This window comes from Vulpes lagopus, chromosome X (genome assembly GCF_018345385.1).
Source record: "Vulpes lagopus strain Blue_001 chromosome X, ASM1834538v1, whole genome shotgun sequence".
Classification (NCBI taxonomy): Eukaryota; Metazoa; Chordata; class Mammalia; order Carnivora; family Canidae; genus Vulpes; species Vulpes lagopus.
Genome location: NC_054848.1, coordinates 70,549,160 through 70,570,641, shown reverse-complemented (window position 1 = coordinate 70,570,641; position 21,482 = coordinate 70,549,160). Strand labels below are relative to the sequence as shown.

General features: G+C 34.8%; 1 protein-coding gene across 6 annotated transcripts in view; it reads right to left on the bottom strand.

The window, feature by feature from the left end:
• DIAPH2 (diaphanous related formin 2) overlaps nt 1-21,482 on the bottom strand; it is a 1,156,455-nt gene that overhangs the window by 516,551 nt on the left and 618,422 nt on the right. For all 6 annotated transcript variants that reach the window (XM_041741554.1, XM_041741555.1, XM_041741556.1 and 3 more), the window contains one exon: nt 14,072-14,311. In XM_041741554.1, coding sequence (XP_041597488.1) covers nt 14,072-14,311 — 240 coding nt within the window. The remainder of the gene's footprint in view (nt 1-14,071; nt 14,312-21,482) is intronic.

The following is a 21,482-nucleotide window of genomic DNA, read 5'->3' as shown; positions in this document are numbered from 1 at the left end:
TTTTGAGCGTCTTTTCATGTACTTATTGTCCATCTTCTTTAAAGACATGTCTATTAAGGTCCTTTGACCATTTCTGATTTGGGTTGGTTGTTTTTATAATTGTTATAATTGAGTTGTAGGATTTCTTTATATATTCTGGCATTAACCCCTTATCAGATACGTGATTGGTAAGTATTTTTACCCATTCTATGGGTTGCTTTTTTACTCTGTGAGAGTGTCCTTTAATAATATCATCATTCTTATACATGTCTTCAGAATCCTTATGTAAGAGTTTATTGAGAAAATATTCTAGGGGTGGTATTTGTGGATATTGTATTTCCAACGTTTGGAAATAGTACCAAATTGTTTTCTGAAATAGAACTATCAAGTTACATTCTCACAGCCGTTCCCTTTGACATATATTCTTATTTATACTTGATATTATCAGAATTTTAAATTTTTGTCAATATAGGTATGAAAGGATATCACATTGTTGGCTTAATTTAATTTAATTGTAGGAATGGGCATAAAATGGCACAGACACTTTGGAAAATGGTACCTTTTAAAATTAAACCTATAATTTCTATATGACCCAGAATTCCCACTCCTTGGTATTGATCCAAGATAAATGAAATTTAGGCCTCATGAATACTAATAGCTATTTTTAACAGCCAAAAAATCAGAATAAACCCAAATATCCATCAGCTGATGAATGGTAAATAATGACAGTAGAATATCATTTAGCAATAAAAATGAACTACTGATACATGCCCTGACATTATGTAAAGTGAAAGTCACACCAAACACAAAGTAATACAAAAAGACTACATTTACTGGATGATTCCTTTCACATGAAATTCTAGAGAAAGGCAATACCACGGTGACAGAAAGCAAATCAGTAGCTGCTTGGAGCTGGAAGTGAACACTGATTGCAAAGGGGCCTGAGGAAACTATAGGTTGATGGAACTGTTCCATATGCTGATTGTGATGGATGTTATACAATTGCATAGAAATAACAAAATTCATCAAACTACATACTTAAAATGAATAAATAGGATTCTAGCTCAATTATAATCTGATTTAATTACTTTTAAAGTTAGACTGTGCTCGCTTCGTTCGGAGGCACATATACTAAAAGTTACAGGCTATGTTCAAATCTCTAGGTTGTGTATCTTTTTACTTCTGAAATAATAACACAACAAACGAACAACAGTCCTACACAAGTGGCTTCAGAAGTTGACTAATAACCTGGACTTTGTCCTATATTTCAATGAAGCTGCAATTTGAGAACATAAAGGGATCTGACCTGACCAGGCTATGATTGATGAAAAACCATTGGAATCATGAATCTACATATCTCCCCACATCTTTTAATTGATTACAGTGCTTTTCAGCTTCCCTCAGGTTTCCAAGTAAAATATTCTGTTAATAGAAGTAGCTACTTTCGGGATCCCTGGGTGGCGCAGCGGTTTGGCGCCTGCCTTTGGCCCAGGGCGTGATCCTGGAGACCCGGGATCGAATCCCACATCGGGCTCCTGGTGCATGGAGCCTGCTTCTCCCTCTGCCTGTGTCTCTGCCCCTCTCTCTGTGTGTGTGTGTGACTATCATAAATAAATAAAAAAAAAATTAAAAAAAAAAGAAGTAGCTACTTTCTTAAATTTTAATATTGAACTCTTTTCTCTCAACAGTCAACTTCTGAATAGCTGGTATGTCCTCAATACTGGGATGCTTCAATCCTAAGGTGATCTCTCACAGTGAGCACTTAATAGTCACTATGTTTATTCTTATTTATCTGGACAATGTCATGGCATCTTATCAATAAAATATTTGATATTTTTGCCACATTAGTAAATCAGGAAGGGTATGGCCATATAACAGACATACAATAATATCGTTATATTGCCGTTTTTAAATAGGTACCAATTAACTCTGTCCAAAAATTTTAAAATAGTAACATTTAATTATAGTAGAAAGGAGGTAGGAATCAGTCTTTTTTTTAAGCAGTTTTTAAAACACTCTTATTGTAGCATAAATGGGGAAAAGACTATTCTGATAATGCAGATTTTTAAAGAGTTTTAAAGAAGTGAATGGCAAGGCTTTACATTTCTCCCTATGACAGAAGCCAGGGAAAGCAAAATCTAAGCAATTGTTTGAGGGAGAGAAGTAAACTACATGTAAGTGGGGCTGGTATTGTGCTTTTCCTTTTTAAAGAAGTAAGGCAGCTTTATAAAATAGGTTATAATTGAATGGAGTACTTTCCTGTAATTAGCCAACCCATACTTAAGGCAACAAAGAATATTTTTGATGTACACTATCTGCCCCCTGCACTCCTGCCCCGTTTCATTTCTCCCTATTTTCCTCTTGTTTTTATAAAATAATACTCTCATGAAACTAGCTCAGGAGGCCCTCAACGACTAGAGATGTATGTTTTATTTCTCTTTATCACTGCAAAGCATGTAGCACAGGGTTCCACAGAAAATAAGGGCTCAAAAAATATGGCGAATTTGCTGCCAATAATTAGCTAAAAAGTATATGTATGTGAATAGTTCTTAGATTGCTTAAAATTATCACATGGATAACTGGATGTTCAGAGTTTTATTTGAATGTGAACTACTTACTATCTTATAAACCCTCTTCTGTAATCATCAATCCTCCTTAAAGTTATACCATGCCTACATTATTATGGCTTTGTTTGACAAGAAAATCAGTTTATAAGATGATCAGTCACATTCAGTCACAGTGGCCACATTTTTTGAACAGCAGTTTCATATAGGGTTAAAAGTCCCCTTCAAACAGAGCTTTTACAGAATAAAAAGGCATTTGTTTTTAAACGTACTAATTATATTCACTAAATGCTGTTCATGTTGTCACCTTTCCCCCACTGTGAGGATTACAAAATCAGTCATAAGATTAAACTCAGAAAATGACTACAGCAAGTCACAGAATACTAAGCCAGCTGAGTTCATTTAAATCATCTATGGAAACAGTCTTTGTGGTGAACCAAGACCTACAACCAGTCCCATAAATCTCATTATTTTTTTTTTCTCTGATCCGGTGCTGAATTTTTTTTTTTTTTTTTTTTTTGCCACTCCTGATATATGGGGGAATTGTCAAGAACCAAAAAAAGGTAGTTTATTTTGTTTGTTTGTTGTTTTGTTTTGTTTTTGTAAACTAGAGAATTAGTTCTGTCAGCCATACTACCCAACACAGTGGTTAACTATATCCATTACTGTTTAGTCACAATGACTTCAACAAGTATAGTTCTAGCACGGTATTAAATTGTGCTTTATAAATCAGTGCATGAGGAAAACAAAAATTTAAATGAGAGAAATTACAATTGTGTCCATCTTTCTGTTTTCCTGAAATGTGTGTATTTAGAGCCATAAACTAAGCCATACATTTGTCTTCTACTGAAAATGAATTACAACCCTCACTATACACAACTATATATAACAAATATACTATATATATAACAAATATACTATACTATATACAAATATATAGTTGGTTTTTAAATAATTATCATTGGCAGAAGATAAGGAGAATGATTTGGAGTCTTTCCATTTTTAAATGTTCTTTACAAGTTTGTAAATTTATGCATAAGACATATTTAACTCAATCTTATTTCTCTCTGATCATCCAATTCTAAGAATCATGATTTTTTTCTCACTCTTTCATTTTTTGTTTTAATCACTTGTTCAATTGCCACATACACACACACACACACACACACAAATATACTTTTTGGCTTGGTCTGGCTTCTAATCCTTTTTCCTTGGTCCCCTCCCTAATATGAAATTTCCAAAAACTAGAATGTTTTCCTTCTCAAAAAGGTCAGGTGTTTGCACTGGAAAGCACAATAATCAGGCATAGCTAGTACACAAGGCAATTGTGTACCATGTATTTTCATATTACCCCTCATCCCAAGTTATCTAGACATGTGGGAGGCAGATTTAACTGTAATACAGAAGTTAAAAGCAGGGACAGCAGCACAAGCTTCACAATACAATGATCACTTAAGGGCCTGGGAAGTGCATGCGTCTGTGCTTGTGTGTGTTTAAAGGATAGAACATTTTCACATATATAAGTAAAATAGGAAAGAAATGTTGTGAGAAGAAAAATAATGTCTTCAAAGCAGTTAATACCAACAAGGAATACTAATCAAGTCTGCAACAGACAAATTACATTTACAAACTACTGTTCTCCAGAGAATTTAATAAACTGAAAATTGGGGAGGGGGGTTTATAATGCGGTTTTCACACAGCCTAAGCTATAGTATTGTAAATGTGATAATATCTAAACAGATGTAACCAGATTCTGAAAAAAACAAACAAGTGTCACATTTAAAGTATAAGCTGACTAGTTTGCACCAATGAATGCAAATTAATGAATATTTCAATTTAGAGAAATATCTTCAAATAAGCTCATGAGACTTCTATATGTTTAGAGGCAAGAGTAACAGAGGTGTAAATTTGTTCTGTTTAATCAGAGTTCAAGTTTTTGAAAAAGGTATTGTGCTATACATACTCCTTCATAACTAAAGGTATACCTCAAATATATTGCAGGTTTGGTTTCAGTCCACAATAAAGTGAATATTGCAATAAAGCAACTCAGATGAATTTTTTGGTTTCCTAGTAGATCTAAAAGTTATGTTTATACTATACTGTAGTCTATTAAGTATGCAATAGCATTATATCAAAAAAACCTAGATATATAATTTAAAAATACCGTAAGCTAACCATTATCAGTGTTTTCAGTAAGTCATAATCACTGATCATAGATCACTATAATAAACAATACTGAAAAACTTTTAAATATTCTGAGAATTACCAAAATGTGACACAGACACACCAAGTGAGCAAATGCTATTGGAAAAATAGTACCTATAGATTTGCTTGACACAGGGTTGCCAAATCTTAAATTTGTAAAAAAACACAAAATTTGCAAAGTGCAATAAAGCAAAGCACATTAAAATGAGGTATGCCTGTATACCAATTTAAATAAGTATATCTTCAAAACTGCTTAATTCCTATGCCCCTATGATCACATAGCTTTACCTGTGCTAATACAGCAGTCCGCTTTTTCTCCTTTCCCAATTCCATGATGTAGGCTACAGAGAGTAAGAAAGATATGAAGTATCTACACATGAACCTAAATCTGGAAAATGTCATGATCATCTGTAAAAATTGAGATTGCCATCTTGGAAGAAAATGCCTATAAATATGGAAAAGGACTTGATCCGCATCAAGTGTTCTTTCTACTTCAGGGGTCAATCTGTATGTACAGACTACTATCCTATAAAAAGACTAGGTACTCTACATCTTAAAAGTGGGAAATGAGCTGATTTTCTAACTGAAAGACAGTCTTCAAAACACATGGTGGTATGTTTGTGGGATTACAAAATCAGGGAGCCAAGATCACATGTTTCTAACTTTTATTTTATTTTTAAAAGATTTTATTTATTTATTCATGAGAGAACAGAGAGAGGCAGAGGGAGAAGCAGGCTCCATGCAGGGAGCCCGACGTGGGACTCGATCCCAGGTCTCCAGGATCACACCCTGGGTTGAAAGCAGTGCTAAACCGCTGAGCCTCCTGGGCTGCCCACATGTTTCTAACATTTAGAGGGCTACATTTTAAAGAGAAGCTCAAAAGTAGCCTGTGTTTCGTTCAGATTTTAAAAGGCACCAAAGACATCAGGTGTGAGGATTTTGGATTGCATTTCTGAGCTAGTATCCAAATATCTTGATTATGGGATGCCTGGGTGGTTCAGCGGTTGAGTGTCTGCCTTTGGCTCAGGGCACGATCCTGGAGTTCCGGGATCAAGTCCCACGGGCTTTCTGCATGGAGCCTACTCCCTCTGCCTATGTCTCTGCCTCTCTCTCTCAGTCTCTCGTGAATAAATAAATAAAATATTTAAAAGAAAAAAAAAATATCTGGGATCCCTGGGTGGCGCAGCGGTTTGGCGCCTGCCTTTGGCCCAGGGCGCGATCCTGGAGACTCGGGATCAAATCCCACGTCTGGCTCCCGGTGCATGGAGCCTGCTTCTCCCTCTGCCTATGTCTCTGCCTCTCTCTCTCTCTCTCCCTCTCTCTCTCTCTCTCCCTCTCTCTCTCTCTCTCTCTGTGACTATCATAAATAAATTAAAAAAATTAAAAAAAAAGAAAAAATATCTTGATTACTAGAGAAATGGGAATCACTGAAGCAATCTTTTAATACTACCATTTGCCTGTGTGCACAAATCCACATGCACTGATTAATAGAATGTGCTTTAGGATATATAACAAGTAATGTATGGGAATTAAAAGAGCTCAGAATTGTTTCTTTAAAAAATAAATTTAGTGTTCTATAAATTTAAACACTTCTGGACTTCCTGACTTAAACAATAATATTATTGCTTGCTGTTTGAAAATTATATGTTTTGGCATACTGATTTACATGAAAAACTCAGGGAAACAAAATCTCAAGACACAATTATGGATACTGAATCTAAAATGTCACCACTGGCATAGTACCACAACAGCACAACATTTATCTTTAAGCCCAAGAAACTATTCAATGGTTCTCAATGATGAGAGCTCATTAAGCACAGTACAATAAAACACAATGGACTTAAATAAAGTTCAACCATCAAATAAGCTGAACAAAGGAAACCATTTATAATTTAGAATGGGGGATCCCTGGGTGGCTCAGCAGTTTAACGTCTGCCTTCAGCCCAGGGTGTAATTCTGGAGTCCTGGATCCAGTTGGCATCAGGCTCCCTGCATGGAGCCTGCTTCTCCCTCTGCCTGTGTCTCTGCCTCTCACTCACTCTGTGTCTCTCATGAATAAATAAATAAAATCTTAAAAAATAAATAAATAAAATTAAGAATGATATCGAGTTCTTAAATCATTCTATGCTGCTTAGTTGTTTCAGAGGTCAAAAATGGTTGTTTCTACTTCGAAGAATATGACATGACACAGACAAATCCTTAACTTGAAATGTTTGTGTCTGTTAGTCATAAATTATGAACATAGTATGGTGTGTCATTATATTACATGATGATGTTTAAAAATGCAAAGCAACATGAATAAGCTCGTCTGGGTTTTGCTGTACATTTGGATATATGTCACTGATTATAACCAGTGACTCAGGGAGATCAACAACTGAAAATTCTTTTCTTCAAATAGCCCCGCAGGAAGGAGAATTTAAAGGACCCACAAGGAGAAAAAGGAAAGTTTAGAAAGAAGACCTAACATTCCACCCAATCCTGTACTTGATAGGCTTCCCTTACACAGCATTTTCCGATGCAAATTATACCCCTTAAAGCAATTTTCTTCTCAGCAAAATATCAACCACAACTCCTCCAAATTCAAGTAATGTTAAATACTGTCTGATAGGAAAAAAAGATTTCAGTGAAGCAAAAGGGACTATCAAATTCTAAAAATAGCTTGAGCCACTGAAATAATTTGAGTCTTAGGAAAAGTTGGATTCTAACTATACATCTGCCACTGAGTGATCCTGGGTAAGTTATCTCCCTGGAGGTCCGATTTTCATTTGTAAAATTTGAGAACAGCAGCTAAACTTGCCTACACAAAACTGATAGGCTCTAAGAGTCTATACATACAAGGTCAAGTGATAGCTCTATAATTATGCAGATTATTAGGTGCTATTTTATTACAAATATATAGGCTCTACTGCCTGGATACATTAAAATGTATTAGAGGAAGAGAAATTTTCTATTAATATTCCTGCAATTTGGGCAGCCCAGGTGGCTCAGCAGTTTAGCGCCACTTTCGGCCCAGAGCCTGATCCTGGAGACCCGGGATCGAGTCCCACGTCGAGCTCCCTACATGGAGTCTGCTTCTCCCTCTGCCTGTGTCTCTGCCTCTCTCTCTCTCTCTCTCTCTCTCTCTCTCTCTCTGTGTGTCTCTCATGAAGAGATAAATAAAATCTGTAAAAAAGTTTATAATAATATTCCTGCAATTACTTCCAATTCAATTTGAATTAAAAAAGGGATTTCTAAAAAAAAAAAAAAAAAAAAAAAAAAAAAAAAAAGGGATTTCTCGGGGCTGCCCCAGTGGCCCAGCGGTTTGGCACCGCCTTCGGCCTGGGGTGTGATCCTGCAGACCTGGGATTGAGTCCCACATGGGGCCTCCCTGCATGGAGCCTGCTTCTACCTCTGCCACCCACCCCTCCATGGATAAATAAATAAAATTAAAAAAAAAAAAAGAGAGAGAGAGATTTCTCATTTTACAAGCTACCAGAGAGTCAAGAAAATCTTTATGTGATTTTCCCAATTTCCAGAATTCTGTAAGTGGCAGAGGTGTGTTCTGTAATGCTTCCTTGCATTGAACCATATATATCCAAACATCCTGTTATAGTACAATGAGAGGCAGTGTGCTTGCAAGGATTGGGACACAGAAAACAGACTTAAGCCTCAACTTGGATAATTGCTAGCTGGTATTTAAATTTGGAAATTGGAAAAATTGTATGACTTAAATTGTACGCTATTATTTCCTAATTGGTAAATGGGGCCAATAATAATTCACCTCCTTGAATGGCAAGGGAAGTACCTTAGAAACTGTTAAACCATAGGCAACCAAATGTGTAGACTATTGACTAGAATGTATTGATCTTTGGTAGGGTGCCTTTTAGTATATCCTACAGTGGTTATTTTCTAAAATATTTTTGCTTATAAATTCATAGTCATATATTTATTTGTTAACCCACATTTGAAGGTAGAATTGCTGGTTAATATTTATAGCAAACAATACATTTTAATGTTTTTTTTTAAATAAATAAACTACAGCAGTGGGACAATTATATATTCAATAGTTTCGCTGGTAAAAAAGGGTATACCCTTTAAATCTGTGAGGAACTACAGTCTCTAAATTAAAAAAAAAAAAAAAAAGTTAACACTTAAGCCAAACATTCACAACAAGATCTTGGACTTCCTATCTCCGAAACTGACAAAATTAATTTCCGTTGTTTAAACCACCCAGACTGTGGTACTCTGTCATGGCAGTTGGAACCTGCCAAAACACAAACCAAGTATTTCCTTTCTCTGAGTGCCCATTTTCTTATCTACGGATTGAAGAGGCTAGACTAGTTACCTTCCTATGTTAAGATTCTAAGTTTATATGGAAACCATCCACATCATTTCAGCTAAAAATGATGAGATGTGAAATTTTTAAAGTACTTAGATGTGACTTTTTTCTTAGTTTTTTGTTGTTGTAGATTTTTCTCTTGGATTATATATTTCTAAATTTTGTTTCCACAGACAGCAGTCATTGTCTTTACAAATCATATTTTCTGGTGACTAATCTTCTATTTCACATTTAAAATGAAGCTTTTTTTTCACTTTCCTTCTTTCTTTCTTTCTTTCTTTCTTTCTTTCTTTCTTTCTTTCTTTCTTTCTTTCTTTCTTTCTTTCTCTGGAGGAGAAGACTTTCCTTTGTGTACTTGGGATAATACCTACAGTATTCTGTCACAAATACTATGTGATGGTTTCTAGGAAATAAGGCCTTTAACGTTACATACACTTTATAGAAATGACGGATCTTAGAAATAGGAACACAATTACATTACCATATTGATCATTATGACTGAGAGTAAGATTTATAGAATTTTCTCCATAGTAAACTGAAATGTTTCTTCAGGTTCTTTGTACAGTATATTTCACATTTGTACAAAAGCACATCATCCTACTCATCATGACTTGTTATATCTCTCTGTCCAACCAGAATGACTAGAAAGTCATAGTATGGGTGAGGGGATATTAACTCAAGGCAGAAAAAGAAAGGTTCGTGACCTTCATAAGTTACAAAATGAATGATTTCAAAAATTATGAAGGCAAGCTATCCATACTAGTATACAAATAACTCAAAATCTTTTCACAACCTGCCAGCCAATGTTATTTGTCTCCAACATATCCAATATTCCAGTCGGTGTGGTTTTCTAATTCATCTTCAAACACATGATGATTATCCCCAGTTATCTACCATCATTTTTTTTCTATTTTTTTTCTCTACCATCATTAAAAAGAACTACTACCATTTAACATTATTTTTCAAAGAATTGTGACAAAGATAATTTTATTTGACCCCCAAAACAACCCTAAATAACAAAATAAGCAAGGGTCACTGGATTTCCTCAGTTACAGGTAAGGAAATAGAGTTCAGAGAGAGTAAGTGACAGCCATGAAAACTTGGCTATTAATGGGCAAAATTGAAGCTGAAAGTTAGGTTCTGAGTCTATCTTTTTCCTGTCTTGCAAGGTTATGCCTTCTTCCCTTATATAACCTAGTTCTACCATTCCTTCAAGATCCTTCTCTTTCATTTTGCAGTACTGCTCATCCCCACCCCATAATCAAAAATTCCTCCCTCTTCTGAAGTCCTGTTAATCTCAATGGCCATTAGTCTTGGTGTTCACTGACAGTGTATCTTGTGACATTACATATTATTCTATATGTAGTATATTTCCCGACCACTTAACTGTACCACTAGCTTCTTGAGGTTTCTATGCATCTTCTGTGTTGTTTGTATGCCCCTGGTATACCAATGATCTCTTTTGTTTTGCCTTTGTTTGTCTGATGTCCCTTGACCTGTCGCTAATCTTTGGTGTCCCTATCTTTGGATAACCACATCCTTTAGGACATGATCAATCTTCCATCACAGGTAGTCCTGGTAGCGTTATCAATCAAGGTTCTTTGCCTTCCCTTGGACAAGGAGTATTCTTGTAATCCACGGTAGGCCAATCAGTCTGTCTTTCTAATAAGAATTTAAATCAAACTCAGAGAAAGAAGGAGGAAAATGGTTGGAGCTAATGCACCCAAAGACAATTTCCTAAAAAGGCTTTCCATTTGTTCCTGCTCCCAGTTCCCTCAAAGATACGATTGTTGTTGCTTTTTTAAAGGCCAAGTTATCCAAGTTATCCAGCTTCTTCAGTTTCTAGTTGAGCTATTTCTTACATTTCGATAAATTCCTGGCTTTTTTGTTTTATTTTCTTTTTTGTTTTTTGCTTTTATCAGGCAGAATTATTTTCTCTTGTAAAGATCCTTATATGCCCACAAAGCTTAGTGCCTAGGGAGTGTTAGGGATTTTCAAATGTTTTGTTCTTATGCAGAATATGTTATTGTATATAATTGAAAACATAAGTAAATGAACCTGAAGTGCACCACTGCTATTGGTTAGAATTTTATTTATTTATTTATTTTTTATTGGTTAGAATTTTAATAACCAACAGGCAACCAGGGGCAAAGAAAACATTGGGAACTCATCTGCATGGAAATGACTTGTATTACAGTTCAGAACCCTGGTTTGGTGATTCACAAAGTGATAATTCACAGCTGCAAATTAAAGCATTTTATGGTAAGGGTAGTATTTATAGTAATATGACACCAGTTAGTTATATTTGACATTTAGGTTAACCTATCTGTTTTCCTTTTCTTCCCAAATATCATAGGAGCCAATTGTGACCATCTGAATTTTTAATATTATTTTACTACAAGATATATCTGATAAATTTAACTGCTTACACCATGGCTCCTTTTTAAGATGGTGAATATTTTAACATATTCTATAACTTCTTCTGAAGAGCAGATTATAGTCATATTCACTAAGAAAGGAAATTATCATTAGAATAATTTAGGTGGGTAAATGTTATCATTTTTCAAAGCAAACTCAGTGCTTTACAAAGGAAGTTCTCTCTGCTATTCTTTAAGCAAATTGAGAAATATCAACCAAATAATCTTTTATAATATAACTGGAATTTAACAATTCTAGCTGATCATACATCAGTAGTTAGTGAATTCACTTTTGAACAGATTACAAACCTAAGTAAACTTGTTTCTATGTCCTTCATAAATTTCTATCTTTTTAGACATTTACATCTACTCAGAACCCTTTGTATTCCAGGAATATCCTTTTAATCCTAGACATTAGGGGAATGTCATGCATGTGTATGATTTCTCTTTCTTAATGACAAATATTTCCCTGAAGAGAAAAACCCTACTGAAAAGTGGGCAGGGGGAAGATGGGGACATCTAAAAAAATTCATTTCTTCTTTTTTAGAACATCTATTACTACATGATAGTATTTCCCACAAGATTATTTTTATTTCATATAAGGTTGGGAAAAATCTTTGTGCTGAATCCTTTGAGTATACCTCTAGTGATAGATGTCAGATCAGTGTTGTATAAAACTTTTATTTGACAGGTAGAAGACAGGAAGAAGATTCTCTCCAAAACAGAACTGTAAAATCCTTCTCTGAGATTAATATATCTCAGAGATATATTTGTTTCCATGTATAAATGACTTATTCATATTTACTATAAAAATTAGTTCATGTAATTAATTGGAATAATGTGAAATTAAGAAACTTAGAAAAGATACATATATAGTCAAATTAGGATAGTTGGTTTTAAATGTTTTTTTTATATGAATCAAATGTGAAATAGGTATACAATACAAATTTTCAATGATCTTTTCTCTTAATTTATAATATTTTTATGATCACTGACTAAAAATATCTTAAGATTCATCCACCCTGCATATAGTATATACTTAAAAAGCATCTTTGGAAGAGATGACTTTCTTAGTATTAAATTTATGGTATGCAATACAATGCAAATGTATTAAATATTTAGATTTATCCTATAAATGTGGCTACGATTTATTCCATTTTATTACAAGCATTACCTTATTCTCTCTGGCATTATCAAATAATTTCACATGTCCCCTAAAATCCCAAGAAGAGGGAGTAACAATATTAGGTTTCGGGGTTTTTTTTCGACAAAATCTAGCATTCCAGATGATCTTCCCTATCTTTCTGGCACTCCTTTACACCCCTCAAAAATGAATAAGGAGTAAACAGATATAATTCCATTATACATCCTATTCCTATAAAGGTTATTCTTTGTCTATCTGAGTTAGAAGCAAATCACTTTTGATGCATATTAAAATGTGAGTCCATACATATGTAATGTGCATCTATTTAATGCATTAATAGAAAAGAAATTTATATCCATTCCTACATTTGAGATTCTTGTTATACTTCAAGAACTAATCAGTTTTTCAATGGTTTAAGATGTGAGAAGAAAAAAAAGTGAAAGAATGGTGAGATGTCAAAGAGATATTGCTTGTTTTCAGATTTATTTTCCTCTCTAGCATTCTTATAGGCCTTCACTTCAGAGTCTGTTCAGTTTTCTCTTTGTAACAGACAGATCTTTCCCTTGAATAAGGTGGTTCACTCTAGCCTAGAAATGGCTGTATACGATCATTTTTGTGCTTCTCTGTTTCTTCTCATGAGAATTAAAATCTCAAAAGAAATACTATGAAATGTCTTGATCAAAACAGCAAGATGACTGTCATTTAGTTTTTTTTAACTTTTAGTTAGTAGACTAGATATCTAGTATAAGCTTAGTAACAACAGTATTCAACAACATAGAGTATTGTTTGTTTAGACCAGAATAAGGAAAGCATATTCAAAAAGAAATTTCTGGCTATTTACCTTATTACATTTAGCTCCACAAACAGTTTTAAGAAAGACATAAAATAAGTACAAGGGAACTGAAATAGAATATTGCATCTACTTTATAAAAGGCAATTTAAAAAAAAAATTACAAACACCAGAAAGATCTAATCAGAGGAGTTTAGTACTATACTACAACAGAATTTGCATAGTCTTTGAGATTTTACTGCACTAAAATTAAACAAAAATATATTTATCTGTTTTAATTGAGATATAATTTACTTACCACAACATTCATCATTTTATTTTTATTTATTTTTAAAAGATTTTATTTATTTATTTGACACACACACAAACAGAGAGAGAGAGAGAGAATGAGAGAGAGAGAGCACAATCAGGGGCAGCAGCAGAGTGAAAGAAGCAGGGTCTCCACCAAGCAGGGAGCCCGATGTGCAGCTTAGTCCTAGGACCATGGGATCATGACCAGAGCCAAAGGCAGATGCTTAACTGACAGCCACCCAGGTGCCCCAACATTCACCCTTTTAAAGCATATTATTTTTTTGGCTTACCTACTATTGCCAATTTAGAGTGACCCTTCTCACAGATGAGATTATTATTTAGCATTTTAAAATGTTATCTTACCTTACAAAGGAAGTTGATTTTAAAACCCAAAGACTGGGCATTTCTAGAGCCTGAGTTCATGTAGTTTCCAACCAAAAGAACTAACTCTAAAAGTCTGTTAAAGCTTTCACTTTTCTTCATTTCTTCACAGGCAAGAGTTACTGCTATGATGCTTGGTTTGATGTTGTTTACATGTTCTTCAAATGTGAGCTTGAAAAGAATGTTATCGAGACGAGGCCGCAACATTTTCACTGAGCTCATCTGTAAGACAAGAAATGCTCTATAAGAATATAGATATATAAAGCCTGTTGTTTCATTTTCTAGTGGGGATAATTTTATAGACAATATGGTAAATTTCTGCATAAAATGAATTTTCTGGGTTTTAAAAAATATTGTTTTGTTATGTTTTAGACATTCCAAAGGAATATGTTCATCAAAGTTTAAAAACAGCTGTCCAGTTTAAAAAAATCATCCTTATAACAATAAGAAAATATTATTGAAGCTAAATAATTGCTATTGTTAACTGCATAAAACTAATCATAAATAGCATTTAAACTACCAAAAAACTGTTCCCTGAGGTAAATTACAAACATGAAACTGAGTTGAATGGATAGTTTGGCCATAGATATAAGATGTACATGATAACAGAAAATGTAAGAGGAATCAGATTTCCTAAGAAATTACATATTACTATGCTGTTTGAAATCATAGGACTAGCTCTGATTGAACATTTGATAATTTTTAAACCAATGATTTTTATTCATTGAATATATTAAATATTTATATATGCTCTAAAGAATTTCCCCTACTGGACGGAATGTTGATGTTAAGTTAATTAGGTAATGGTAAAATCACATGAACTTACTTTTTTTTTTTTTTGTATTTTTTTATTGGACTTCGATTTGCCAGCATATATTATAACACCCAGTGCTCATCCCATCAAGTGCCCCTTCAGCGCCTGTCACCCAGTCACCCTGTCCCCCTGCCCACCTCCCCTTCCACTACCCCTTGTTCATTTCCCAGAGTTAGGACTCTCTCATGTTCTGTCACCCTCTCTGGTATTTCCCACTCATTTTCTCCCCTTTCCCCTTTAATCCCTTTCACTATTTTTTATATTCCCCATATGAATGAAACCATATAATGTTTGTCCTTCTCCGATTGACTTACTTCACTCAGCATAATACCCTCCAGTTCCATCCACGTTGAGGCAAATGGTTGGTATTTGTCGTTTCTAATGGCTGAGTAATATTCCATTGTATTGTGGACATTGCTGCTATAAACATTGGGGTGCAGGTGTCCCGGCGTTTCACTGCATCTGTATCTTTGGGGTAAATCGCCAGCAGTGTAATTGCTGGGTTGTAGGGTAGCTCTATTTTTAACTCCTTGAGGAACCTCCACACAGTTTTCCAGAGTGGCTGCACCAGTTCACATTCCCACCAACAGTGCAAGAGGGTTCCCCTTTCTCCACATCTTTTCCAACACTTGGTGTTTCCTGTCTTGTTAATTTTCACCATTCTCACTGGTGTGAGGGGGTATCTCATTGTGGTTTTGATTTGTATTTCCCTGATGGCCAGTGATACGGAGCATTTTCTCAGGTGCTTCTTGGCCATGTCTATGTCTTCCTCTGTGAAATTTCTTGTCTTTTGCCCATCACATGACTGGATTGTTTCTTTGCTGTTGAGTTTCATAAGTTCTTTATAGATCTTGGATACTAGTCCTTTATCTTATAGGTCATTTGCAAATATCTTCTCCCATTCTGTAGGTTGTCTTTTAGTTTTGTTGACTGTTTCTTTTGCTGTGCAGAAGCTTTTTATCTTGATGAAGTCCCAATAGTTCATTTTTGTTTTTGTTTCCCTTGCCTTCATGGATGTATCTTGCAAGTAGTTGCTGTGGTCAAGTTCAAAAAGGATGTTGCCTGTGTTCTCCCCTAGGATTTTGATAGATTCTTGTCTCACATTAAGATCTTTCATCCATTTAGAGTTTATCTTTGTGTATGGTGTAAGAGAATGGAAAAATACTCCATGCTCATGGATTGGAAGAATTAATATCGTGAAAATGTCTATGCTACCCAGTGCAATCTACACATTCAATGAAATTCCTATCAAAATACCATGGACTTTCTTCAGAGAGTTGGAACAAAATATCTTAAGATTTGTGTGGAATCAGAAAAGACTCCGAATAGCCAGGGAAATATTGAAAAGGAAAACCAAAGCTGGTGGCATCACAATTCTGGACATCAAGCTGTTTTCCAAAGCAATAAAAATCAAGACAGTGTGGTACTGGCACAAAAACAGACACATAGATTAATGGAACAGAATAGAGAACACAGAAATGGGCCCTTAACTCTATGGTCAACTAATATTTGACAAGCAAGAAAGACTATCCACTGGAAAAAGGAAAGACTATGCACTGGAAAAAGGACAGTCTCTTCAATAAATGGTGCTGGGGAAATTGGACATCCACACATCCACATGCAGAAGAATGAAACTAGACCATTACCTTACACCATACACAAAGATAAACTCAAAATGGATGAACTTACTTTTAAGTATATTACTCAAGAATTCTTTGTTGGTTTTCTTTAAAACAGGTCAAATTAGGTTTTAATTATTTGTTTCATAGTATTGGTGCACATTCTCTATTCCCTTTGGTTTAGCTCCTATGGTAATAATTTCTTTTAGCCATTAATGTCCTCTAACTTCAAGTCATTTAATAAGCTTTCATTTACCAAATGAATTATAGGACAGAGGTGAGGGTGGGAGTAGATACATATGAACATACATAAGCATACACACAATGAAAATAAACAATTCTTTTTCTTTAGTAGGTTCCACACTGCATGTGGAGTCCAACATGGAGCTTGAATCCATGACCCTGAGATCAAGATCTGAGCTGAGTTGGACACTTAACCAACTGAACCATTTAACCACCCCAAAATAAATTATTAATAATCCTAATTATATTTATTTTTTGTACATATCGCTTAGTTTCTTGACTATAAATGTTAGGTACAGATTAGACACTGAGATATCTGTAAATAACATGAAAATAATTTCAAAACAGAAACAAAAGTCCTTAAGACCCAAAGTGCCTTTCAAAAGAAGCAAATGAGCTGCTGAATATATCATATCTGCTCTAATATGGAAGGCATAGTTCATAATTTTTCATCTTTGACATGAACTTGCCCATTAACCATGGGTATCTCCTTCTCTAAAGATTAACCTATGCCTTCTGCTAATCCCTATATGCTCTCATGCTCTTTATAGATGATTTGTAAAAGTATGCTGGGAATATTGACCTGTTACTATATTTATGTAGATTTTATGAGTTCTTATTAATAGCTCTTTTATTTTTATGATCAGGATAATATTAGAGAAACCATCCTATAGTTGCTTCATCACTTCTATGGTAAGTATAAGGCATACCACCAAATCACAATCTTCTAATATAACCTAAAACTCATAACACAGTCACTTAAAAACTATAGTTACTGATAAAACTAGCATACGGTTCTAGATGGGTAAGTAGAAATTAAATGCTGATGTGTGCTGAAAGAAAACTTTTAACTCATTTTTAAAAAATATTTTATTTTAGAGAGAGAAAGCGGATGCATGTGAGCAAGTAGGGGGAGGGGCAGAGGGAAAACAAAAGAGAGAATCTCAAGTAGACTCCACTCTGTGGAGGCTAACATGGGACTCAAGTTCACAGCCCCGAGATCATGACCTGAGCCAAAACCAAGAGCTGGATGCTTAACCGAATAAGCCACCCAGGCACCCCAAAACTTTAAACTCTTATAACTACAATGTTTAATGCAGACTTCACAATAGAGGTGATATGAATGGATAGAAAAACAAAGGAGAGAGAGAGACTGAGGCAGAGAAGAACAAATGGGAGCCAAAAGGAAGGTGTAGAAAGGATACAGTGTGAGAAAAGGTTTATAGTTAGGAATACACAGGGTATATACCTAGGGGCAAAATTGAAACTAAAATACCCAAAAAGTCCATGGAAAGGTCATGGAATTGGAAGCTAGCCATATCTAATTATTTATCTCCATGAATTCACAACTCTCTGGTATGTTTCCATGGTAACCCCAGTTTCTGTATGCTTTTCTGCCTTTCTTTATGCCTCTACCACTCTCTTCAAATCCCTCCCCACTTTATTTTTCTTTTGCTTTCACCGGTAACTGGCACCATTTGCATATACACATATTTCTATCATTTTATGTTTAGGGAGGTTTTTTTTTTTTCAGGCTCTCTGATGGTTAAAAAAGCCCAAGAGCTATTTTGACCAAGTGTTAGTCAAGTGATTTATGTGCCCTTCTGGCCCTGCTTTGTAAGGCTTTGTAGGTTCACCACAGTGGCCTTGGTCTCAGATGAATAAGTAATTTAAACCCTTATACTTACATAGATTTTTAGTCTCACTTCGGTTATAATACTACTTGTTTTCATTCATATTTTCACCCTTTCTGGGATTTGTGTTTCAATCTTTGGCCTATAGATCCAGATAGAATGGATTTAAATACCACCTCTAACTGAAATAACATGAACAAAAGTGTAATTGCCTAATAATAGTAAAATAACAGTGATTAGCATTTTTAAGCGCTTTGTGCCAAATATTTTTCTGTGTATATATATATATATATATATATATATATATATATTATAAATGTAAATTAACTTATTTGAATCTCAAAACAATCCTAGGAAAAGGTTATTAGCATTAGTCTCATTATAAACATTAAGAAAGTGAGTGACAGAAATACTAAGTGATTTATGCAAAGATAAGTTGTATGTTAAAGACCTGGAGATTTGAACTCAGGCATTCAGGTCACATAACCTAGACTCTCAACCATTACACCATAATGCCTCTTGCAATCATATTGGGATCAGTATGTACAATTGTTTGGAGGAGAGAGTAGTGGCAGGGAGAGTATTAGTCTTCAAAATGACTTAAAAAATAGATAATGAGCTATGATGTTGATGATAGAAAGGGGTAAGAAGCAATGGATATGAGAGACAGAATTAAGGAAGATTCAATGGGATGTAGTATTAAATATGAGAGAAGATAGTCAAAGGTGACTCCAAGATTTTAAGTCTGTTGTGAGGTAGAACACTGTTGGTATTAATGAAGGCAGAAGGAGATACTGGTTTGCTGTGGTTTATGGTCTGATTTGTTGCTTTGTTTCAGGTGAATTTGTTTCCCCTGATCATCTGCTGCCTATCCTATATAAGAGAGTGTAGGTGCAGGTAATATGCAGCTTAGTAACAAACTCAATTAAAGACTAAATCTAGAAACTTTCATATTGTCTCACTGGGCGGAAGTAATCTCCCTAATTTCTCCATTCTTTAGGTTCCTCATCTACAAGGTAGGGGAAATTCCTTGTTTCAATAATTGAATAGGAGCCAAGTAAATTATGCGTAAACATTATCTCCTTTTAAATCTCTGCTTCTAGAATTGGGAAAAGATGGGGTAAAGGGTGCTTGATCCACAAAATTAAATATTACTCAGCTGTTACCAAAAAAACATTATTGGCATTTAAGTGAACTTAGTTTACCATTCTCTTAGACATCAATTGTATATTTTAGACACTACTAGCTTTCCACTATTAAGGCTCTAAATCTTGGGATCATATTCATATTGTGGTAAACACAGTGTAATTTAATACCATTCCTTGCCTATATTTTGACTTGAAGAATTTCTTAGAATTATCTTGTATTTTCCAAGCTCAACATTCAATCTTAAATTTCATGTACTTCAAGGTTGAATTAGTAAAATAGACTATTTAAATATGCTCTCTGATCCCTTCAGCCTTTCCATCTCCAAATTTTCACATAAATAGTAAAATGATACCTCTATGATAGGAAAATGATATGGCTTTCTTGACATTTTTGGTTTTAGGTACTATAGTATATCTGGTTGTATCTGGATACACAGTGCTTAGGTCTAAGAGGAGATAAGTATTAGAGTTGGCATATTTGGGAAGTTATTCAGTTAGATACTGTGGGAGGTAAGTTTGCTGATGAGGAGAGTACATAGGGAGAAGAGTCAAAGACTGCATCTGATGTAGCACCTAGCACAGTGTCTTGCATATATCAGACATTCAAATGTTTAAAAGCACTCCTCAGCTGACTAACCATTTTTCAGATTTCCCAAGTAGGACAGTAAGATTGTCTACTGAACAAAATTAAGAGAGAATGATGATGTTTTACTGTCCTCAAAATAATGTCTTCAGCTAAGATATCAAACCAGAAATGCTAGGGTATTAACTTCGTTGAACTGTTATTACTGGATATAATCCATCATCAGTCAGTTTGATTTTGGGAAGAGGCTATACAGTGTAAGGGGACAGAGTTGCCCTTGAATCTGGCAAAACGTCTTTATTCATTTACCCTCTAGAACACAGTTTAGCTCATACCAGTTGATAAATATGATGGCTTAAAACAATAACTACAAAACTAGTGAATATATTCATTCACTCCAATAGGAACTCCAAAATTAGCAAAGTGCTGGATTAGGGAGAAGATGTATGGTATGAAAAGGTATTATAGTAGGCTGATATGGGTAAACTGGGGGGCTACTCTCCCTCCCACATAGTAATTTGCTGCCACATGGGTCATTCCAACAATACTGCCCTAGCTCAATCTGAGTCTAAATGTGGAGCCTCATATATCTATTTTGAAGGCTAGGTTTGAGATAAATTCTTCCCCAATCCTCACAGAGGGAGAGAAAACATTTTCTGCATTTTCCCGACTTACAATGCAAGTTATAGTGGAAGAAATAGGGATTTTGAGTTACACAGACCTGGGACTTGAACTATAGTTCTATTACATTCTAGTTCATGACCTAGTATAAGTTACCTAATGTTTGTTAGACTTCATTTCCTCATTAGTAAAATGCATTCCTCAAATAACCTGTGCAAGTTGCAGCAGGACTTAGATAAGATGCTTTGTATAACTCTCCTATCATAGTGGCTGGCGATGTATGCACTCTAAAAGAATAGCTGTTATTTCTATTATCATCTTTCTACATCCTCAAGGAATACCCAAAAAGAAATCATGGTCCTTGAGTGTTCTACAAAACCTGAGGGAAAGTTCTCTTATTCACAATTAATGAATGTGTTGTTAGAGCTCAGTGAAAAACAGCACTCATTAGCTATCAAACACACTGTAAATACTGTCCTGTGCTCCTTTCAGCCAGTTTTAATGCATTATATATATATATACTATTGTAAATGTTCTCATTGAAAATGTGTTAATGTAAAATCAAGAGACTAAAGAGGAGGTGAAGCAATATTCATCTCTTAACTGTAGCCATGAATTAGTATGCCTTGATAATACTAACAGAATTTGCTGCAGTCAAAAGTGTGAATTTTTATGATCTGACTGGGTACACTGATAGACAAGAGTTGAATCTCTATTACAAGATCTAGTTA